Source organism: Oncorhynchus nerka, linkage group LG7 (genome assembly GCF_034236695.1).
Source record: "Oncorhynchus nerka isolate Pitt River linkage group LG7, Oner_Uvic_2.0, whole genome shotgun sequence".
In the NCBI taxonomy this organism is placed as follows: Eukaryota; Metazoa; Chordata; class Actinopteri; order Salmoniformes; family Salmonidae; genus Oncorhynchus; species Oncorhynchus nerka.
Genome location: NC_088402.1, coordinates 60,674,481 through 60,699,755, shown reverse-complemented (window position 1 = coordinate 60,699,755; position 25,275 = coordinate 60,674,481). Strand labels below are relative to the sequence as shown.

Below are 25,275 nucleotides of genomic sequence, written 5' to 3'. Positions count from 1 at the left end.
GTTCCATTACTATTCTGGAAGTCTCGTGTCCATATGCTAATATCTACAGTGCCCCCCTGGCCTGTACATAGCGAAGACTGTTACTGGAGGTTGTGTTCAAATTCTAATAACTTCCTGTGATTGAATGTCTTGTGTGAAATGGCATGGACAGTACACCAACAAAAAGGAGTCAATAGAAAAATGGAAATGCACGATTCCTTATTTCTTATCTCTAACCCTCCAGTAGCATTCTTGAAATCATACATAGTTTTTGCTCTTGAGAAGGAATCTGGGTATTTTATCACAGTGCGCCACATTCTACTTGTATAACCACGTCAACAATGAAGTTTAGAGTTTGCAGGATTTTACTCCAATTGGCCATGAAACCACTGAGTGTAATTACTCATCTCACTCCCTCAACTAAGGATTGGTTTTGTCAAAACCTTGATTTGGTCAATCAGCAGGTTTAGCAATTGGCTGCTTTAAAATCCCTCCAACACAATAGAGACACTATTTAGGATTGGCCAAGTCCAAGCGTTGATTCCAAAGGATGTACAGAACAATGCCAGATTAACACGGGGCGACGCAAATCAAGTCAATGCAAGGCGAGAGGATAATTCTCCTCAATCAGATTGTCCTCCTCACCTCCACTCTAAAACCCCCACCGACTCCAACATTGCCACTACCAGTAAGCGTATAGTTTCATCCTTTTCTATCACTGTTCAGACTCTTCTCTCGTGGACATTCACAGATTTCTATCTGTATTTACATTGACATTTTATACACAATCAATATCAATAGTGTGGTCTTATGTCCCAAAAGAGCCTTCAGGTTCATGTTGTCCATCCAGACCCGAGTTCAAGTAGTATTTGAAATCATTTCAAATACCTTCTGTGCTTAATGGACCGGTATAATAGTCCTATTTTAAATAATTTCAGCTACTTTATCTGTGCTAAAAATGGACCAGTAGAATAGTTCCGAAACTGGAAACCCTTCCCATCTGGCAGGTATTTGAAATATTTAAAATAGTATTTGAACCCAGGTTTGCATCCATCCATTATAGCAGGGGTATTCAACTCTTACCCTACGAGGGCCTGAGCCTGCTGGTTCTCTCTTCTACCTGATAATTAATTACACCCACCTGACGTGCCATGTCTAAATCAGTCCCTGATTAGAGGGGAACAATGAAAACAAGCAGTGGAACTGGCTTCAAGGTCTAGAGTTGAGTTTGAGGGCACTAAAGGGTAGGAAATATGTGGAAAATGAAGGGGGTCCTTGCAGTAGGCCTACTGGATGTGATCTAGATGGGCTTTTTATAAATTCCACTATTCCTTGAATCCTATCTTCTTGCGTGATTCCGAACCATATTGGAGAAGGTCCAAGGTCCCTTTTCTTGGACTTCTTCTCCAGCGCCTTTAGAGGAGGCGGCGAGAGGATGTGAGGAATTAAGGGAAGATTCATTGAGAAAGGGGTGGGTGAAGATGACACCACTTACTTGGTGAGTTTCATCTCGATCTGCTGGCGTATTTCCTGACGTTCCTGTTCGGTCCGCGCTGGGAAGATATTCCGGTCTTCAAGCTCCTCTTTGCTGGGTCGATTCCGAAGCTTCACCGCCAAGAGCTCTTTCCTTAGCCTGCGAGGTAGTGTACCTGCATACACACACAGGACGTCAGCGATCACTTCGAGATTGCTCTCACAGGGCAGAAACCTAACCTAAAATGTGCACATTCAACTCAAACCTCAAATCACTTGCAGGTCTCAAGTTTAGGAGAGTCCATAATGCCCAAAAACAATGTCTTAAAATTGCTGTAACCGCCGTTCAACCGTCTCAACCCTTCGTCTGGTTTCCCCCCCGATGTTGAGCCCAGGAGTTAGAATGTTTAAAAATTAAAGTCTACTTTTGAATTGTTATATATCACTTGGGAAAGGGGATATAATTAATGTTGTTTATTTGGTGGAAATCGTTGAATGTAATCTTTCCTTTAAGAAAAGACCCACCAGAGATGACGGAGTCGTTCCAGTCATCCTGATCATGGGGGAGGCCCGAGGCGTCGGAGAAGCACTGGTCCAGCCGCATGTTCTCCTTGTTCTCTTCCGCCTCCTTCTTCCTCTCTGCTTGGTGTAGCCAGTCGACAACGCCGCAGCTCGCCATCGATGGATTCTCCGAGCTGGAGGAGCGAGAGAGTCGCCCATCAGAGCGCCGCCACGGGGTTGAGCCCAGCTCAGCAGGCCCATGCACACTGAGGGAACACAGGAGGGAGGAGGGAGCATGAGGGTTAACAGCACAGGGGTTAACAGCACAAGGGGGGTTTATGGATGGGTGAGCATGGCAGTGCAGGTCCATTTGAAAGGTAACATACAGGTAGGAGTTAACATTGAGACAGTAGGTGAGCATTTACGTAAATATACCATTGGAGTGATCACCGGATTCTTCAATGGGGGAGTGAACATGCAACATGGCGGATGTACACTGAAATCGACTATAACATCAATGAGGGATTAAATAACACTTTACTTAAAAGCCGGCCGCCATGGTGGCCTCAGGGTCTCCTTACGTCCTCAATATTATGCACCTTCCCATGACTATTATTATCCAGTTATAATGCATTGTAAAGACTTGCCATGAGCATGTATACATAGAGAGACATATAATATAAGCCTTATTTTAAGACATTATAAAGGCTCATACATGCTTATAACAAGTTATAAAGCCTTATACCTACAGGCTTTAAGTTCCAAAACATGAGACAACATGAACTCCCCGTCACATAATGGTGAGGTTATGTGTCTGTTTGCAGTGAATGGGCTGTGCTGCTCACCTTTCCTGACGGTTCGCCTTTGAGGCAAAGGCTCGTTGTAGCTCCTCCATGATACAGCTAGGGGGCATGGGAAGGTGCATAATATTGGCGAGGTGAGGAGACCCTGAGGGGTTGGAGACAGACCCTCGCAGGGCCACCATGGGGGCCAGGCTCTCGGGAGTCCTAGGCGGCTCTTTGGGCAGGAAAGAGTTGACCAAGTGTGAGGGCACAGCGGATGGGTCTGAGAGGCAGAGAAAGACAAAGAGATTTTAGTTTAGTGGTGGGTGCGTGTGTGTGTGTATGGATGTGTGGTCCTTTAATATGTTGTTTATGTACAATATGTGAGCTAGTTAGCTGTTTGCACTAGTGTTACTATACAGTTGAAGTTGGAAGTTTACATACACTTAGGTTGGAGTCATTAAAACTTGTTTTTCAACTACTCCACAAATTTCTTGTTAACAAACTATAGTTTTGGCAAGTCAGTTAGGACATCTACTTTGTGCATGACAAGTCATTTTTCCAGCAATTGTTTACAGACATATTATTTCACTTATAATTCACTGTATCACAATTCCAATGGGTCAAAAGATTACACACACTAAGTTGACTGTGCCTTTAAACAGCTTTGAAAATTCCAGAAAATAATGCCATGGCTTTAGAAGCTTCTGACCTCATTTGAGTCAATTGGAGGTGTACCTGTGGATGTATTTCAAGGCCTACCTTCAATCTCAGTGCCTTTCCCATGATATCATGGGAAAATCAAACAAAATCCAAGACCTCCGAAAAAAAAAGTGGTGGACCTCCACAAGTCTTGTTCATCCTTGGGAACAATTTCCAAATGCCTGAAGGTACCACGTTCATCTGTACAAACAATAGTACGCAAATATAAACGCCATGGGACCACGCAGCCGTCATACCGCTTAGGAAGGAGACGTGTTCCGTCTAATAAGAGATTAACATACTTTTTGGGGAAATGTGTTCTGGTCTGATGAAACAAAAATATAACTTTTTGGCCATAATGACTATCATTATCTTGGAGGAAAAAGGGAGAGGCTTGCAAGCCGAACACCATCCCAACCGTGAAGCACAGGGGTTGCAGCATCATGTTGTGGGGGTGCTTTGCTGCAGGAGGGACTGGTGCACTTCACAAAATAGATGGTATCATGAGGATTTGTAAGTCGCTCTGGATAAGAGCGTCTGCTAAATGACTTAAATGTAAATGTAAATGAGGGAAAATGATGTGGATATATTGAAGCAACATCTCAAGACATCAGTCGGGAAGTTAAATCTTGGTCGCAAATGGGTCTTCCAAATGGACAATGACCCCAAGCATACTTCCAAAGTTGTAGCAAAGTGGCTTAAGGACAACAAAGTCAAGATTTTGGAGTGGTCATCACAAAGCCCTGACCTCAATCCCATAGAAAAATTGTGGGCAGAACTGAAAAAGCGTGTGCGAGCAAGGAGGCCTACAAACCTGACTCAGTTACACCAGCTCTGTCAGGAGGAATGGGCTAAAATTCACCCAACTTATTGTGGGAAGCTTGTGGAAGGCTACCTGAAATGTTTGACCCAAGTTAAACAATTTAAAGGCAATGCTACCAAGTACTACTTGAGTGTATGTAAACTTCTGACCCACTGGGAATGTGATGAAAGAAATAAAAGCTGAAATAAATCACTACTATTATTCTGACATTTCACATTCTTAAAATAAAGTGGTGATCCTAACTGACCGAGAATTTTTACTAGGATTAAATGTCAGGAATTGTGAAAAACTGAGTTTAAATGTATTTGGCTAAGGTGTATGTAAACTTACGACTTCAACTGTATGTTATTTACAGTCATGTGTGCATACATTTTTATTTAATTTATTTAACTAGGCAAGTCAGTTGAGAACAATTTCTTATTTACAATGACGGGCCTACCCCGGCCAAACCAGGATGACGCAGGGCCAATTGTGCGCTGCCCTATGGTACTCCCAATCACGGCCGGATGTGATACAGCCTGGATTCGAACAGGGACTGTAGTGACGCCTCTTGCACTGAGATGCAGTCTTAGACCGTTGCACCATTCGGGAGCCCATTTTATGCATGGTGGTCCCAGGAATCGAACCCACTACCTTGGCGTTACAAGCGCCACGCTCTACCAACTGAGCTACAAAGATAATAAGCTACTAGCCATCCTGTGGTGACATTGCCACCTGGCCTGAGACTTGAAGTAGTGTCGCCTTTGCCAACCTAAACCAGGTAATGGTAGTAAGTATGCTAGTTTTTGGAATACGAATTGTCATTGTTAACGTGAGCTCGAATCTTGTGTTGGCCGTACAGGTATGATCCATCAGAAAGTATTCAGACCCCTCGACTTATTCCACATTTTGTTGTGTTACAGCCTGAATTCAAAATGGATTAAATCATTTTTTTTCTCTCACCCATCTACAAACAATACCCCATAATGACAAAGTGAAAACATGTTTTTAGAATTGTTTGCAAATGTATTGAACATGAAATATCTCATTTACATACGTTTTCACACCCGAGCCAATATTTTGTAGAGGCACCTTTGGCAGCGATGACAGCTGTGAGTCTTTATGGGTAAGTCTAAGAGATTTCCACACCTGGATTGTGCAACATTTGCCCATTTTTCCTTTTAAGATTCTTCAAGCACTTGCTTTTTACCCATCTACCAATAGGTGCCCTTCCTTGCGAAGCATTGGAAAACATGCCTGGTCTTTGTGGTTGAATCTGTCACTGCTCGACTGAGGGACCTTACAGATAAGTGTATGTGTGGGGTACAGAGATGAGGTAGTCATTCAAAAATCATGTTAAACACTATTATTGCATACAGAGTGAGTCCATGCAACTTATTATGAGACTTAAGCACTTTCTACTACTGAACTTATTTAGGCTTGCCATAACAAAGGGGTTGAATACTTATTGACGCAAGACATTTCAGCTTTTCATTTTTAATTCATCTGTGAAAAACATAATTCCACTTTGACATGGGGTATTGTGTCTGTAGGACAGTGACAAAAACATCTCTAATTTTTTAAAATTCAGGCTGTAACACAAAATTAGGAAAAATTCAAGTGGTGTGAATAATTACTGAAGGCACTGTATGTATTGTGAGTGTGTGTTTGTACATGTGGGGTCCACACTACTCCTCGGAGTGTGCATTATGGTCCTCTCTTAGTACACCATCAGGTTGTGGGTCAATTCCATTTCAAATCAATTAATTAATTAAGTAAACTGAAATTCGGATTCCACATTTTCTCAATGCTTTTCATTAAGGAAAACTTGGAATTGGAATGTCTGTTCACTTCCTGAATGGACTCTCTTCAATTCGAATTGACCCCAACCCTGGTACACTTAACTAGCCTTCTTACCATCGCCACTGCTCATCTGTGGCATCACCGGTTTGGCCGCTACTGGAGGTGGTGTGGTTCCTCGAGGTATTTCCTCTTCCTGCCTCTCCGTCTTTTCTCCTCCCTCCTGGACCTCCTCAGAAGCGTCGGCACCAGGCTGTGCCTCCTCCTCTCCCTCTTCCTCTGTATTTTGACTGCTATTTCCCTCTGGCTCACAGTCCCCTGGAGGCTCAGCCACTGAAAGACGTGTTCAATTAATTAAGTTTAATCGAAGTTTAATCTCGTAATGCCAGGACAACATTTACAGTGACAGTTGTCAGTGATGAATGATGCCGTTTCATCACCACTGGTGGTTGTTTTCAGATGTCTCCACTGCTCCCTAGTGGGTCGTGGGAGTATCATGTGGTTCATTTTGAGGGACTTTTATACATCTAAAATAGCCACTGTGAATCATATTTATAAGAAACGCACACACAACCGATCAAAAGTTTAGGGTCACTTAGAAATGTCCTTGTTTTTTTAAAGAAAAGCACTTTTTTTGTTGATTAAAATAATATAAACTTGATCAGAAATACAGCGTAGACATTGTTAACGTTGTAAATGACTATTGTAGCTGGAAACGGCAGATTTTTTATGGAATATCTACATAGGCGTACGGAGGCCAATTATCAGCAACCATCACTCCAGTGTTCCAATGGCACGTTGTGTTAGCTAATCCAAGTTTATAATTTAAAAAAGCTAATTGATCATTAGAAAAACCTTTTCCAATTATGTTAGCACAGCTGAAAACTGTTGTTGATTAAAGAAACATTAAAACTGGCTTTCTTTAGACTAGTTGAGTATCTGGAGCATCAGCATGTGTGGGTTTGATTACAGTCTCAACGTCAACAGTAAAGAAGTGACTCCGGGATACTGGCCTTCTAGGCAGAGTGCCTCTGTCCAGTGTTTGTGTTCTTTTGCCCATCTTAACCTTTTCATTGGCCAGTCTGAGATATGGCTTTTTCTTTGCCAGCATCCCGGAGTCGCCTCTTCACTGTTGACGTTGAGACTGGTGTTTTACAGGTACTATTTAATGAAGCTGCCAGATGCCCATTTACGTAATTCTATTTAAAAAATAAAAATAGCCGTTTCCAGCTACAATAGTCATTTACAACATTAACAAAGTCTACACAGTATTTCTGATCAATTTTATGCTATTTTAATGGACAAAAAAAAGAAGCTTTTCTTATATATTACCGTTCAAAAGTTTGGGGTCACATAGAAATGTCCTTGTTTTTGAAAAAAGAAAAGCTTCTTTTTTTGTCCATTAAAATAAGTTTGGACACACCTATTCATTCCATGGCTTTTCTTTATTGTTACTATTTTCTACATTGTGAAGACATCGAAACTATGCAATAACACATGGAATCATGTAGTTCAACAAATCAAAATCTTTTTTATATTTGAGATTCTTCAAAGTAGTCACCCTTTGCCTTGACAGCTTTGCACACTCTTGGCATTCTCTCAACCAGGTTCACCTGGAATTCTTTTCCAACAGTCTTGAAGGAGTTCCCACATATGCTGAGCAATTGTTGGCTGCTTTTCCTTCACTCTGCGGTCCAACCAGGTCATCTGATACAGCACTCCATCACTCTTCTTGGTCAAATAGCCCTTACACAGCCTGGAAGTGTGTTGGGTCATTGTCCTGTTGAAAAACCGGTGTATCGCTGCAGAATACTGTGATAGCCAGCAGGGCTAAGAGTGCCTCGAATCTAAATAAATCACTGACAATGTCACCAGCAAAGGACCCACATACCATCACACCTCCTCCATGCTTCACGGTGGGAACATCAAATGCGGAGATCATCCTAAGAGATGGAGGTTGGAACCAAAAATCTCTAATTTTAACTCCGACCAAAAGGACAGATTTCCACCGGTCTAATGTCCATTGCTCGTGTTTGTTGGCCCAAACAAGTCTCTTCTTCTTATTGGTGTCCTTCAGTAGTGGTTTCTTTGCAGAAATTCGACCATGAAGGCCTGATTCACGCAGTCTCCTCTGAACATTTGATGTTGAGATGTGTCTGTTACTTGAACTCTGGGAGGCATTTATTTGGGCTGCAGTTTCTGAGGCTGTTAACTCTAATGAACTTATCCTCTGCAGTCTTCCTTTCCTGTGGCAGTCCTCATGAAAGCCAGTTTCATCATAGCGCTTGATGGTTTTTGCAACTGCACTTGAAGAAACTTTCAAAGTTCTTGAAATTTTCCATACGGACTGACCTTCATGTCTTATAGTAATGATGGACTGTCATTTCTCTTTGCTTCTTTGAGGTGTTCTTGCCACAATATGGACTTGGTATTTTACCATATAGGGCTATCTTGTATACCTTGTCACAACAAAACTGAATGGCTCAAATGCATTCAGAAGGAAAGAAATTCTTATAGTTAACTTAAGGCACACCTGTTAATTGAAATTCATTCCAGTTGACTACCTCATGAAACTGGTTGAGAGAATGCCAAGCGTGTGCAAAGCTATGATCAAGGCAAAGGGTGGCTACTTTGAAGAATTTCAAATATAAAAATGTACTTTGACTTGTTTAACACGGTTTTGGTTACTACATGATTCCATATGTATTATTTCATTGTTTTGATGTCTTCACTATTATTCAACGTAGAAAATAGTTTAAACATTTTTTTTTTTAAACTTGAATACGTAGGTGTATCCAAACTTTTGACTGGTACTGTATATTGTAATAGTCTATGGTAAAGTTGTCAAAACGTAATTGTTTTCAAAAAAGAAAATGGTGGTTATAACATTGTTTTCTAAATCCCCTTGATATGCCTAAAAAATAAACACTAAATGATTTAGTCAAATTCCATAGCCCCCTCACAGTGATTACTCAAAAATTAATCTAACTGGATTGGAGCCCGACCAATATATTGGTTCACCAATATTAATCGGCCGATATTGGCCTTTTACCCAGTGCTCGACTTGGGCAGGAGCTCACCGGAGCTGAGTACCGACACCTTACATTTCCTACTGCTTGAGCTCCTGTTCAAAAATATTATGGAGCTCCTGCACCTAAATATAAACAGTACCGGCACCTATTTCAGATCAAGTCAAGATAACTCCACCGATAACTGCTTTTCAATAAATAGGACAAAAAAAGGGAATCTCATGCTGATCTGAACACTTGTGGCCATTATCATGATGCGTCTTTAATTACACAATGTAAGAAATCCACATTGTACGCATATTTCTTGGACAATTGCTGTTTTGGATGGCAATTTATATGAATTCCATGTGTAAAATTGAACTTTTTCATTTCTCTGGCATAAAATAGAATCTCGGCAGATATCGGAATCGCTAAGTTTTGTCCCAAATTCTTTTGGGGGTTGAGGAATCGGACCCCCCAAAAAACATCAGTCACCCTCTAAACTGGATAGGCGAAAGCAATACGGATGATTTTAGACTTCATCATACTGCTGCGACTACCGTATCCTGTGTCATTATACAGTGGCAAGAACAAGTATGTGAACCCTTTGGAAATACCTGGATTTCTGCATAAATTGGTCATACCATTTGATCGGATCTTCATCTAGGTCACAACAATAGACAAACACAGTCTGCTTAAACTAATAAACAATTATACGCTTGCATGTCTTTATTGAACACACCATGTACACATTCACAGTGTAGGGTGGGAAAAGTATGTACCCTTGGATTTAATAACTGGTTGACCCTCCTTTGACAGCAATAACCTCAACCAAACGTTTTCTGTAGTTGCCGATCAACGCTGTACAACGGTCAGGAGGAATTTTGGACCATTCCTCTTTACAAAACTGTTTCGGTTCTGCAATATTCTTGGGATATCTGGTGTGAACTGCTCTCGAGGTCATGCCAAAGCATCTCAGCCAGCTCTCCCGCTATCTCTCTCAGAATGACCTTCTTGATCCAAATCAGTCAGGTTTCAAGACTAGTCATTCAACTGAGACTGCTCTTCTCTGTATCACGGAGGCCCTCCGCACTGCTAAAGCTAACTCTCTCTCCTCTGCTCTCATCCTTCTAGACCTATCGGCTGCCTTCGATACTGTGAACCATCAGATCCTCCTCTCCACCCTCTCCGAGTTGGGCATCTCCGGCGCGGCCCACGCTTGGATTGCGTCCTACCTGACAGGTCGCTCCTACCAGGTGGCGTGGCGAGAATCTGTCTCCTCACCACGTGCTCTCACCACTGGCGTCCCCCAGGGCTCTGTTCTAGGCCCTCTCCTATTCTCGCTATACACCAAGTCACTTGGCTCTGTCATAACCTCACATGGTCTCTCCTATCATTGCTATGCAGACGACACACAATTAATCTTCTCCTTTCCCCCTTCTGATGACCAGGTGGCGAATCGCATCTCTGCATGTCTGGCAGACATATCAGTGTGGATGACGGATCACCACCTCAAGCTGAACCTCGGCAAGACGGAGCTGCTCTTCCTCCCGGGGAAGGACTGCCCCGTTCCATGATCTCGCCATCACGGTTGACAACTCCATTGTGTCCTCCTCCCAGAGCGCTAAGAACCTTGGCGTGATCCTGGACAACACCCTGTCGTTCTCAACTAACATCAAGGCGGTGGCCCGTTCTTGTAGGTTCATGCTCTACAACATCCGCAGAGTACGACCCTGCCTCACACAGGAAGCAGCGCAGGTCCTAATCCAGGCACTTGTCATCTCCCGTCTGGATTACTGCAACTCGCTGTTGGCTGGGCTCCCTGCCTGTGCCATTAAACCCCTACAACTCATCCAGAACGCCGCAGCCCGTCTGGTGTTCAACCTTCCCAAGTTCTCTCACGTCACCCCGCTCCTCCGCTCTCTCCACTGGCTTCCAGTTGAAGCTCGCATCCGCTACAAGACCATGGTGCTTGCCTACGGAGCTGTGAGGGGAACGGCACCTCAGTACCTCCAGGCTCTGATCAGGCCCTACACCCAAACAAGGGCACTGCGTTCATCCACCTCTGGCCTGCTCGCCTCCCTACCACTGAGGAAGTACAGTTCCCGCGCAGCCCAGTCAAAACTGTTCGCTGCTCTGGCCCCCCAATGGTGGAACAAACTCCCTCACGACGCCAGGACAGCGGAGTCAATCACCACCTTCCGGAGACACCTGAAACCCCACCTCTTTCAGGAATACCTAGGATAGGATAAAGTAATCCTTCTCACCCCCTCCCCCCTTAAAAGATTTAGATGCACTATTGTAAAGTGGCTGTTCCACTGGATGTCTTAAGGTGAACGCACCAATTTGTAAGTCGCTCTGGATAAGAGCGTCTGCTAAATGACTTAAATGTAAATGTAAATCTCAATCGGGTTGAGGTCAGGTCTCTGACTGGGCCACTCCAGAATGTGTATTTTCTTCTGTTGAAGCCATTCGGTTGTTGATTTACTTCTGTGTTTTGGGTCGTTGTCCTGTCGCGTCACCAAACTTCTGTTGAGCTTCAATTGGAAAACAGATATCAAGACATTTTGCAGGAGAATGTTAGGTTAAAATGAATTCCCAAGTTCTGTCGATGATAGCAAGCTGTCCAGGCCCAGAGGCAGCCCCAAACCATGATGCTCCCTCCACCATATTTTACAGTTGGGATGAGGTTTTGATGTAAGTGTGCTGTGCCTTTTTTCTCCACACAGTGTTGTGTGTTCCTTCCAAAACAACTCGACTGTAGTTTCATCTGTCCACAGAATATTTTGCCAGTAGCACTGTGGAACATCCAGTTGCACATCTTCAAACTTCAGACATGCAGCAATGTTTTTTTGGACAGCTGTGGCTTCGTCCGTGGTGGCCCACCATGAATACCATTCTTGTTTAGTGTTTTACGTATCGTAGACTCGTCAACAGAGATGTTAGCAGGTTTCAGAAGACAAGTCTTTGGCTGACACTCTAGGATTCTTCTTAACTTCACTGGGCATTCTGCACTGTGCTCTTGCAGTCATCTTTACAGGACGGCCACTCCTAGGGAGAGTAGCAACAGTGCTGAACTTTCTCCATTTATAGACAATTTGTCTTACCGTGGACTGATGAACGTCAAGGCTTTTAGAGATACTTTTGTAACCCTTTCCAGCTTCATGCAAGTCAACAATTCTTAATCGTAGGTCTTCCGAGATCTCTTTTTTTCGAGGCATGGTTCACATCTGGCAATGCTTCTTGTGAATAGCAAACTCACATTTTGTGTGTGTTTTTTATAGGGCAAGGCAGCTCCAACCAACAACTCCAATCTCGTCTCATTGATTGGACTCCAGGTTAGCTGACTCGACTCCAATTAGCTTTTGGCGAAGCCATTAGTCTTGGGGTTCACATATTTTTTCCAACCTACACTGTGAATGTTTAAATGATGTATTCAATATAGACAAGAAAAATACAATCATTTGTCTGTTAGTTTAAGCACACTATGTTTGTCTATTGTTGTGACTTAGATGAAGATCAGATCAAATTTGATGACCAATTTATGCAGAAATCCAGGTAATTCCAAAGGGTTCACATACTTTCTCTTGCCACTATCTTCTTTGAAAGGAGGACTTGGAAAAGGTGACATTCGATACTTTTGCCTCATATTCAAAATGTCATCTTGTATCCAAAATGCTGGAGTATAGAGCCAAATTAAAACATTTAGCTTCACTGTCCAAATATATGGTGAGGACCATAGCTCAACCTTGCCCTATGATAGGCTAAGAGGTAGAAGCTTCATTATACCAATCAAATCTTCTTAGATCTCCACAAGTGCATAAAGCGTAGGATCTAGGCAACAATTTGGGATTAAGCCTTAGTTTTCCATGGAGGTGGGCTGTCCTACCTGGCGGGGGAGTTCCTCTTCGGGGCCCAAATACTCCACACTGCTGACTGTGAGAGTGGCATTGAGCGACCCCCCAAACATGCATGTCCCATCTGAGGGGCCCTGCAAGGGGGAACCAGGCTCTGGAGAGACACACCCACTGGACAATGCCACATCTGCATGGAGAACATAGAGAGACAACATACACAGCTTAGTTTTACAACCATGTTTACCCTCTATTTCACACTCATCATTTCCATAGCATGACTACTATTCTTGGAAATCCCAGTCCTAGGGCAACAGCACTATGCTGTATGCTGTGTGTGTCAGAGGAGGCTGGTGGGAGGAGCTATAGGAGGACGGGCTCATTCTAATGACTGAAATGTGGTTTCCATATGTTTGACATGTTTGATACCGTACCATTCAATCCATTCCAGCCATTACAATGCACCGTCCTCATATAGCTCCTCCCACCAGCCTGTTCTGGCATGTGTATGTTGGAACATTGTTAATGTGGGTAGCAACCCATCTGTTTAAGGAGACATGACTACATTATATCCATATATACTCAAATGGCTTCCTTTCCTCATTTCCTTTCTTTCATGACCATGTACTGATCTGACAAAACTTGAGACCAATATGCAAAAGTTCTATTTGGGGTCATAATAAGTTGACAGAGAGAGAAAGCCATTTTAAATAGTTGGGATATTACCCAAGTGCTTTTACTCATAATATGCTACGCCTGGCCTAATTTGGTAGGGAAGAGGAAAAGGTGAGTGTGCGTGTTTGTGTAGTTTACCGATGGGTCTCTCACCTGTGGAGCTCTGCTTCAGCTTCTCGTTTTTCTTTTTCCTCCACTTCCAGGGTTTGAAGATGCGCCCCAGGCTCGCCAGCTTGCTGTTGCGGCGGATGGGCGGGGTGTGCACCCCCGATACCAGGCAGCCACTATGCAGAACCCTCTGCTGGTCCATCACCTCCACTGCAACCAGGGCGAGAGGTGTGGGGGTAGACAGGGAGGATGGAGAGACAGGAGAGAGAAATAAAGAGAGGAGGAACAGAGTAAGGAAGGAAGGGGTAGAGACAGGGATGCGGAGAGATGGGTGAAGAGAGGCATGGGTAGGAGGAAAGAAATGTGTTAACATTTAAATATGCAAATAATCCCATCATATATGAGCATTTCATGGTTTGGCAAATCATACCATGGTGTCATTGTTCACTCAATGCATTAAGTAAATGAAACGTATTTCAATTCAATAGAAATAAAAAAAGAGAGAAAATAGTTTATGAACATCGAGAACGTGCCATCCCTATGTCTCATATGGTTTTCCCCTTTGAGACTTGAGCGGAGAAACCCTACAGCAAGACAGCAAGCACCAAATAGAAAAGCCACAGCTCACAAGAGAAAAAGCAGGTGCATCAACCCAAACAAGTTTCTCATGAAGGCATAAGCAGAGTATGTACAGGAAAACTGCATCGCTGATAATCTTGCTCTATCGATTAGTCCGATGTGATGAACTGACTGTGGTGACTGATTTGACATTCCCACATCAAGAGCTCCTCAACATCAGAAGGGAACATGGGTTTCAATGAAAGACAGGGCCACGCGCCCACACAACAGCTATTCTGACTTACATGTGTTCGGACTGTCATGTTGTATTAACATTCAATCTCAAAACAAACAGAGGGCATATATTAAAATTTACAGTAAATAGACCAGAAAAAATCCAAGCGGAAAAAGTGTGACTAAACCCACTACAACAGGAACAGACAGGAGGCAGACATTTTGGTTTCTTTATTCAGCAGAGGTGGCAGTTTAATCAAAACGGGGAAATGACCTCAGTTCACTGAGGCTCTGTGTGAGTAGAGTGGGAGAGAGGGAGGGTGGATAGAGCCCCGATGCTGTAAGCGACACGATATTCTCTATTCTTACAAACTCATGGACTGGGGATGGGATGTGGGGGAGGAGCGGGCTCTGGCATTGGACCCCAAATAAATGGGGAAACACCAGCACACCACGGAATCCAGGTCAAGCCTGAAGACGTGCAGCGGCGAGCATTAGCACAGCGAGCTTAGAAAAGGGGGGAGAAGGAGAAAGGGGGGGTGGGGGGGGTTGGACCATGGCTGTTGCCATGGTGACCACATCCAGATGCTGCAGTCAGTCGGTGGAGAGGAGCCCCCTTGGAGGCAGAGCAGTCCAAGTGCACCCAAGGAAGAGGGTAAGCAGCGTGGAGGAGGTCTGTGAGTAGAAAAGGGGAGGGGGGACAGGAGTAGAGGGGGGGGGGATTCCAGGCTGTTGCCATACGGAAGGAGAATCTCCAGCAGCCAATCAGAGTCCAGCAATTCATAATGTATATCAAGTATGTTTTAAATGTAGTCACATAACATTGAATTTGGAGAAAGCTCAGCCTTTTTTCCCCAAAGGATGGGGATGGATAGATATATATATTTAAAAAATGATACATTTCCATCATGAAAAGGTCCGTGATGAACAATACTATTTAAATGAATATGCTGACGTAAACTTTGGATTAATTAAATCCATGTATCGTGTTTAGGCAGCACACCTTTTCTTTGCAGTCCAACAAACAATGTGTATTAGGTGAGCATACGAACAGCCTATACAAGCACGAGAAGTCTGGAACACTCCCAAATGTAAAGTTTAGATGAAATACATTTTGTGGGGGAAAGTCCAATGATTTTCATAGTATATTGTGCATAAATTATTCTAGTTCTCAGACTTGCTAGATGTTTTATATTATGTAGACAGTCGCCATGTTACTGAGGATTCAATAAAGAATCATAGACTACTAAACTCAGGGATTCGATAAATAGTCCAATTCTACTAAACCACTGTGCTTCTGCATGTCACTGGGGAGGAACCCCACCCTGTTAAACAATGCTGTCAGCAAATTCAAAACCAGAATTTTAACCAGCAAGCCTGCTCTGTATAGCTCCACAGCCAGCCACTCATCCTGTAGTCTTTTGCTGAGGAAGTATGGAGAACAAAGCAAATGTCATAATGATCGTCACTCATGGAAATATGAGGACAGATTCTAAATATTTTAACATTTAAAAGATGTTAGTATTTTAGAGGGGGGTAGACGAAGCTATCTTTATTGCTAGCTGAATATCTGATGATAATACATTCTGTTTTCCTGTGACTTAGTGTATTTTTGATTCAAGGCCAAGTGCACAATCAAGTGTGACGGTCAGATATAGAGCAAAATAGATACTTTCATGCGTGACTGACAGTGTTGTGAAAGGTTACTGCTGTACCGTCACAATAAAACAATGAAAAAAAATAATACTTGAATTAGGCTTTATTATGTTGTAATGAATACCCTTTAGTGTGGATGCTGTGGTAAGGGTTCTTCAAATTGTGGAATTAGTTACAATGGTAACTCCCTCACTTTTCACACACTTGAAGACCAGAGTTGTGTTCATTTGGCACCAAACAGAAGAAAACTGACTGAGGGACTACTTGAATTTGCAAATCATTAAATCAAAATGTTCTCAGTTGTGTGCCCCAATGAACATGACCCTGCTCTGTATTTGGTCCTACTTAACCTGCCATATCACACTCATACATAACACTAAATCTCCAACAAATAATTGGAATGAATTTACAACTGTCTATCTAATGACAAAAGTCAACAGACATAAAACATGACTGACATAGTATGACAGACACGGTTGTACCTAACGTCTGCTGTCCTAAGGTGGAATTGAAAGGTGGGCTGTTTATAGGTGCAATTCTATTATAAAACAGACGTATGTCCGTATTACAAGGGCATTGTTGAAGTGCACTTTGTGGTGCAATGTCACAGTCGGTGGAGGTCAGACTCACACACACACACAGCTTGTGGAGTAACCTAACGTAGCAGGTGTAAAATACATGCCTGAACCTAGATCCCCTACATACTGGTCTTGACGAGAAGAAGAAAAAAGATAGTCGGGGGAGGTTCTCTTCTGCACTGTTCATCCAATCCAGTAAATGCGGAGGAGTTAAGATGGAGTGTCACAGGATCTTTCCATTTCCCCTGAAAACCAGAACATCTGGCTGTTGGGGACTCGACAGAGGCTACTTGTAGAGTAACATGGCTCCAATCCCACACTGAAAACTAATGGATCAAAAAAAAATCCAGAAATCTATTCACAGCTCAGGATATGGCTGTGTCTAGAAATGTATGTGTGTCAATGGCTTCATCATGCCCTCCGATAGGCCAGGTGGAATTGTCGCCATATCACTTTCACCTATCCAATTGTCTCAGATATATCCAAGTGTATAGGGGGTAGGGGCTAGCAGTTGATTTGGGATTCAGGGTCTTCTCAGTTCAGTCCTGACTCCTGTTCAAAGCTACTTTCCATCACCCCATTTTTCCTTCACCAGGGGACTAACAATGTGCCCTTGAACAGTCCACCTCCTTACCCACTGCCATGCCAGCTAACCTCCTCAGTTACACACACACACACACACACACCCGGCACTGCAACTTTGCTGCCATCTGTCCATGGCCTACCGCCTACGGGGCGGCCACAATCAGAGCACACAGCTAACTACCAGAACACACACAGAGAGACAGAGAGAGAAAGACTGACTGTGTCTATGCTTCCTAGTGAGCAGCCACACAGTGATTTAAGAGGGAATGTGATCTGATCGAGACTAGAGAGCACCTACAACAAAGGAAGGTGCAGAGTTCAGAGCCAGCTGGTCTCTATGAAGAGTAGAGTGTCCACACTAGCAACTGGTTGATGAATGCATCACTTAGATCTTTGCTATTGCTTAACACTGAACGATAACATTGTATAAATGGCAAATATAGTTACAGGGAATAAAAATGTATCAAACTCCCAATAAACAAATGACTAAACAGTAGACCCTTCCATACAAAGCTATTTTGAGTTGCATCATTATGCAAAGTCAATGGGTGAGTGGATGTTGTATGTGAGATTGAGCAATATCACAAATATCAACTACATGTATTCTACTCCTTGGCCCGTATTCATAGAGTAGGAGTGTCGATCTAGGATCAGGTCCCTGGTGTCTGTGTAATCTTAATTAATTAGGATATAAAAAGGCACTGATCTAAAGGCAATCCTACTTTGAGACGCTTTATGAATACGGCCAGGACTTAAAGAGATTCTGCATTGAATATGCTTTTCAGTTCAGGAGTAGACTTACCTAAATCAGCTGAATAACTCAGTTATTCCGGAGTCTGAGAACCCGGCCTTATGTGGTGTATTCTCATATGTGTGGGCTACTAGCTTTAAGAAACAATGTCAGCAATGAGAGCAGCCAATAGTAAGTGCCCGAGGGCCTTGTTTGTTACCATATGTTTGAGTTAAGAATGAGGACTGGTGGGGGAGTACACAAATAGACCGACTACTGCAGGCAGCCTCACAAAGAAACACTTAGGATCAAGTCCTGTTTTACATCGTTTCAAGTAAAGAACACTTAGGATCAAGTCCTGTTTGTATGTATTTTCGAGGAGGCTTATTTCTGCCCTTTGTCTTGTATCTGCATAGGATAAGTGCTACGTTGGTTTTGATACACACAAGGCATATGCATATGCTGTACACAAACACGGATGTATACACGCAAATACATGTGCACGCACGCACCCACAATTTGTCTCATGGCCTGAACCTGGCATGCTGCTTTAAGGTTAAATCACGTAACATACGATCTTAATTTGGTCACTCTTTTTGTTGCTGTATTTGAGTTAAAAAGGCTTCTAAAGTTTGTAATTCCAATTTGAAATTTCAGACTTGATTTGCCCTAACAAAAAAAATGTATCAACACCTACAAACATTTCTATGAATGATAATCCACATTTCCTGTTGCTGCAGGATTATTTTCCTGCTGTAGCAAACTGGTTCAAATTAAGATCCTACATCTGTACACTCTTAGAAAAAAAAAAGTGCCATCTAGAACCTAAAACGGTTCTTTGGCTGTCGCAATAGGAGAACTCCTTGAAGAACACTTTTTGGTTCCAGGTAGAACGCTTTTGGGTTCCCTGTAAAACCCTTTCCACAGAGGGTTCTACAGTCAAAGGAACCCAAAATAGTTATCCTAATATGGACAGCCCTTTTGGAAGTGTACTGTACACACTGACCATGGCTGGTCTTTGACAAGGAAATAGTAAGGAAATCAATTCACACACAGTAAGATCAGAGCCTAACAGGCAAAAAACACAGAGGCACACTCCTAATTGTAGTGTGTTTGTAACACTCGCTCTCACACAGGCACGCACGCAAAACACACACGGATCATACCACCCTAAGGATCCAGCATCTCCCTGAAAGCAAACAGATTAAACCAGTTGGATGTAGCTAGTCATGCTAAAAGTGTCTTTTGTGCCCAACTCATGTCACTCACACAATAGGCTCAGGCACTAAGAATAGATCTGTATCGAGAGAGCACCCTCAGCTCTCTGGTTTCAAATAGTCAAGTGTCTGTTCATGTCTGTGACTAAACATATAAAAAGAGGATGCAGGACATAAAATAAAAAAAACTAATACTGACTAATGGACAAGTCTGCCCCCTGAAAATGTAATTGCCTCTGTATAATGAATACAGCACCACATACTTTAGGTTTTCAGATTTCTTGTGAATGGTGGTGGTTTCGGTCTACTTGGCAGTTGTACACTAGCAGGCTCAGGTGGGTGTGTGCTCTTGTGTAATTGATTGCAGTGATTCCACTGATTTAGGTCAATGCCTGAAAGATGAAAACGTGTGTGTATGTGTGTGCATGCAGAAGTGTTTGGGTGTATGTGTGTTATGCACATTTGTGTAGCAGTTGAAACATATGCATATGCTGAGCACTTGTTGGCTGCTTTATCTTCACTCCCAAACATGTTAAGATCATCCGTTCACCTACTGTGCGTCTCACAGACATTTCCAAAAATTTAAATTTGGAATCATTAGACCAAAAGGACAGATTTCCACTGGTCTAAAGTCCATTGCTCATGTTTCTCAGCCCAAGCAAGTCTCTTCTTCTTTATTGGTGTCCTTTAGTTGTCACGCCCTGACCTTAGAGCCTTTTTATGTCTCTATTTTGGTTTGGTCAGGGTGTGATTTGGGTGGACATTCTATGTTCGGATTTCTATATTTTGGCCGGGTATGGTTCTCAATCAGGGACAGCCGTCTATCGTTGTCTCTGCTTGGGAATCATACTTAGGCAGCCTTTTCCCATCTGTGTTTTGTGGGTAGTTGTTTTCTGTTTTGTGTCTGCACCAGAGAACTGTTTAGTTTTGTTCCACTTTGTTATTTTGTTTGTGTTCAGTTGAAATAAATTATGATGAACACGTACCACACTGCGCTTTGGTCCTCTTCGTCAGACGAGCGTTACATTAGTAGTGGTTTCTTTATAGCAATTCGACCATGAAGGCCTGATTCGCAAAGTCTCCTCTGAACAGTTGATGTTGAGATGCGTCTGTTACTTGAACTTCGTGAAGCATTTATTTGGGCTGCCATTTCTGAGGCTGGTAACTCTAAATGAACTTATCCTCTGCAGCAGAGGTAACTCTGGGTCTGCCTTTCCTGTGGTGGTCCTCGTGAGAGCCAATTTCATCATAGCGCTTGATGGTTTTTGCAACCGCACTTGTAGAAACTTTCAAAGTTCTTGACGTTTTCCAGATTATGACATGAAATGTCAGTCAAAGTAATGGACTGTCGTTTCTCTTTGGTTCTTTGAGCTGTTCTTGCCATAATATGGACTTGGTCTTTTGCCAAATAGGGCTGTCTTCTGTATACCACCGCTACCTTGTCACAACACAACCGATGGTCTCAAATGCATTAAGGAGAGAAATTCCACAAATGAACTTTAACAAGGCACACCTGTTAATTGAAATGCATTCCAGGTGACTTCCTCATGAAGTTGATTGAGAGAATGCTCAGTGTGCAAAGCTGTCATCAAGGCAAAGGGTGGCTATTTTGAAGAATCTCAAATATATTTTCATTAGTTTAAACACTTTTTTGGTTACTACATGATTCCATATGGTGTTAATTCATAGTGTTGATGTCTTCACTATTATTCTACAATACAGAGAACAGTAAAAAATAAAGAAAAACCCTGGAATGAGTAGGTGTCCAAACTTTTGACTGGTACTGTAAGTGGAAGGGTTCTGATTCATACTGGTTTAACAGTCACATACATCCACAAATAAGAACAGCGTAAGAAATATGTTGAGCAGTGAAAAATAATATATTGACAAAGTCACTCCACTATATGCAAGTACAGTACTACCTTATTATGAGCTAAAGTGTCTCTGAATAAAAATGTATAAAAACAAAAAACACCTGGATTGCAATGCTTTAACTCAACAAACACATGCACCAAATAAGAGCATGGCACATTCAGTTGGACAGAATACAGCAGGCAGTGGTTAGTGAGTGTTAGTGAGCAAATGCTTAGCTTTCACAGAGAGTAAGTACATAACTGTATTCAAATGGCAAGTGTGCGTGTGCATGCGGTGTGCGTTCGTTGTGTGTGGTGAATGTGCGTGTCAGTAACGTGTCTGGTTTGCCATAAGAAGACAGATACACGAACTGAGTGGGTTGGGAGAACAAACCCATGTGTTTGTACATAGACCGATAAACCCAGGCAACAGTTCAAATCTCTCTCCCTCCTTCTCCTAACACAGTCACAACCAATAATGTATATAAACTCCAGATTGCTGATGCTATGAATTGTCCATTGAAAGCAGTGGAAGATGCTAAGGGGAGGACGGCTTCTAATAAGGGCTGGAACGGCGCGAATGGAATGGCACCAAACATATGGACTCCGCTCCAGCCATTAGCATGAGCCCGTTCTCCCCAATTAAAGGTGCCACCAACCTATGATTGAGAGGGTTTGAAGCCACCGGTCAGCCATATTGGCACCCCCCAGTAACCGCAGTTCAGTTTTGTTTCAGTGGGGACCGTAACATTAGCATTCTAAAAATATGTATATTTTAAAGAAAATATTGAATATATGTTTTTTCATTTGTATATTTAGCCCACATAATATTACGCTGAACAAAAATATTTAAGAAATGCAACATACAACAATTTCAAAGATTTTAACAGAGTTACAGTTCATAAGGAAATCAGTCAATTTAAATAAATTCATAATGCACTAATCTATGGATTTCACATAACTGGGAATACAAATAGGAATCTGTTGATCACTGAAACCTTAAAGTATATATATATATATATTCTTTTTTTCAGTATCTGGTGTGACCACCACTTGCCTCGTGCATCGCTGCACATCTCCTTCGCATAGAGTTGATCAGACTGTTGATTGTGACCTGTGGAATGTTGTCCCACTCCTCTTCAATGGCTGGGCGAAGTTGCTGGATACTGGCGGGAACTGGAGCAGGCTATCATATACCTCAATCCAGAGCAACCCAAACATAACATGTGTGGTGAATATGAAGGCCATGGAAAAACTTGCACATGTTCAGCTTCTGGGAATTGTGTACAAATCATTGCAATGTGGGGCTGTGCATTATCATGCTGAAACATGAGGAGGTGATGGCGGCAGATGAATGGCACGACAATGTGCCTCGATCTCGTCACGTGTGCATTCAAATTGCCATAGATAAAAATGCAATTGTGTTTTTTTTGTACGTAGCTTATGCCTGCCCATACTATAACCCCACTGCCACCATGGGGCACTCTGTTCACAACATTGACATCAGCAAACCACTAAGCCCACACAACACCATACACGCTGTTGCCTGGTACAGTTGAAACCGAGAGCACACTTCAACATGCCATTGGCCATTGAAGATGACATTTACCCACTGAATTCGGTTACAACGTCGAACTGCAGTCAAGACCCTCATGGGGACAACGAGCGTGCAGATGAGTTTCCCTAAGATGGTTTCTGGCAGGTTTGCAGAAATTACTTTGTTGTGTAAAACCACAGATTCATCAGCTGTCCGTCCGGGTTGATCATCTCAGACAGTCCCCGCAGGTGACGAAGGCAGATGTGGAGGTCATGGGCTGATGTGTTTACACATGGTCTGTGGTTGTGAGGCCGGTTGGACATTCTGCCAAATTCTCCAAAACGATGTTGGACGCGGCTTATGGTAGAGAAATGAACAATAAATTCTGGCAACAGCTCTGGTGGACATTCCTGCAGTCAGCATGCGAATTGCACCCTCCCTCAAAACTTAAGACATCTCTCACTCACCCAATGGGCGTAAATCTTGGTCTGTAGTTATATGTAAACTAACTCTTGTTCTCTCACTTGCTGATTTTCAGCAAAAGTTTTCGATAAACCATCCACCAGCATAAGGCCAGTCATTGAAACTCCTTTCCCACAGTGGAGGGTTTCGATGTCAGCAGCCCCACATAGGGCTACCTGCCATCACATCATCTAGCTCCAAAGATCTTCTCTCAGAGACGAGGCCATTACCCAACCTATTTAATAAAATGTCATGTTACATTATGTCTTTGTTGTTCATTCAGTTAAGCCTGTACTCGATCGAAGTTCGATTAGGCCTAAACCTAACCTGTACTGAGGGGTAATTATTCCATGTACTCCAGTCTAAAGCCTGGCCTATGGGTTCAGGGCCTGTATTCACTAAGTGTCTTAGAGTAGGTGTACAGCTCTAGGATACATTTTTTCACTTCATACCGTGATGAATAAGACAGGGGGGGACTTCACCCTAAATCAGCACTCCTACTCTGAGAAGCTTTGTGAATACCGTCCCAGGAGTGCCACTGCAATGCGAGTGTTTCGCTCTCCATGGTGCTGAAAGAATACAGAATGCCCACCATCCTTACAATGCCGGCATACCGCTCTCTCTCTCACACACACACACACACACACTACTACCCTGCATTCTCCCACGTACTCCAAACAGTCCGGTGAGACAATGAATAGATAGATTTATCTCCCTTACAACCGAAGTCCTTCTATTACTGTCATCTGATACAGCAATGTATTTAATTTACCATCTCAAGAGAGGGCCTGTAAGGATCGTTGTGTTCAATACTGCTCTACTGTAAGTGCTTATCAAGCTAACAGTCACCCTGAAAGGGCTTCCTCTACACTCCCTCTGTAATGATTTGATGTTGGCATCCCTTGAGTGGGAAGTCTGTCTACCTCTTCTACCTAGCCCGCCTTGGGCTCATTGTTCTTTTTCAGTCCTCCCCCTCTCCTTCTCTCTATAGCCTTGTGTTCCCAGCCCAGACACTGTTTATTTGAGTAAGGGACTGGGGAGTTCCCTCTCCCTTGATCATCTATCTCTGACAGAATCACACACACATCGTCGGAGTGGGAATCTCAGGCTATACATGGGCGGGTGAATCTTAACTTCCACTTAATTAAGGGGAATTTTCACTTAGTCATGCATACATTTCAAATGGTAGGCTAGAAGTGGAATTTCAACATAAATGGGAGTTAGGGTTGGCCTCTGTAATACCAGCCAAAACCAAGTGTGTGGGGGGGGCTCATTAGTCTACATGTTCACTGTCCTCATCGATTGGAAAGGCCTGGATAGGTGAAAGTGTAACAGTGTTGCTTCCATCGCTCTCCTCACCCGAACTTTAATCAGAGACCCTCTGCACACATCAAAAACAATCACCCTCAGAGTATCGTTACTTAACGCTTCACAAAAGCTGCAGCCCTTGCAGAGCAAGCGAAACAACTACCTCAAGGTTCTCAGAGCGAGTGACGTCAGCGATTTAAACACTATTAGCGTGCACCTCTAACTAGCTAGCTATTTCACACCGGTTACAAAAGCAACCTCCTACCAAGCCTCCCGTGGGCTTCAATTGTACCATATGGTTTTCACCAAACCAAGATTTGGTTTGGGATTAGAAAATGACTAATGAAATGATACAAGGGGAAAAAAACGATAGAAGAATACCAGAGCATGGCATTGGTACGCAACCCCCAAAGTTTGAGAAGTTGATGATTGATTGATGAATACGGAAACTATCCAATATACCTTAGGTAACTTTTAATACGTGTCTATTTACAACAGCTTCACAGTCTATCCCTCAATGTAGGCCAGAAAGCCCAGGAGGGCAATTCTACAGTAGCTCTCTGGCTTTTCACACAGGCAGAGGTGGTCTCCTCCTCTGTTGTGCAAGGGCCAAAACTATAGTTTTCCTATTTTCTCACTGCTCTACTGTAGCATGGCCTCCTGACTACACTTAAACCTAACTTTCTTTAGTTCACCCAAATGACATATGGGTTTGGCAGTCTATGGACAAGGTGTGACAGCAATCAATGCTTTGGTTTAGTTTCCCGGCACTGTTTCCACATGTTAATAATGTTTTAGTATTTGTGGCAGAAATCCCATTCAAATCATGAGACCGATATTAGCATTTTTCTAATTGATTGTGAAGCTCAACAA

The 25,275-nt window shown here is 42.9% G+C and overlaps 1 protein-coding gene across 1 annotated transcript in view; it reads right to left on the bottom strand.

The window, feature by feature from the left end:
• Positions 1-25,275, bottom strand: part of LOC115132106 (phosphatase and actin regulator 3-like) — a 54,812-nt gene that overhangs the window by 11,054 nt on the left and 18,483 nt on the right. The window contains exons 2-7 of the mRNA XM_065020679.1: positions 13,730-13,894; positions 12,941-13,091; positions 6,157-6,377; positions 2,799-3,018; positions 1,978-2,219; positions 1,475-1,628 (exon numbers count right to left, since the gene is read on the bottom strand). Of these exons, the coding sequence (XP_064876751.1) occupies positions 1,475-1,628; positions 1,978-2,219; positions 2,799-3,018; positions 6,157-6,377; positions 12,941-13,091; positions 13,730-13,894 (1,153 nt within the window). The remainder of the gene's footprint in view (positions 1-1,474; positions 1,629-1,977; positions 2,220-2,798; positions 3,019-6,156; positions 6,378-12,940; positions 13,092-13,729; positions 13,895-25,275) is intronic.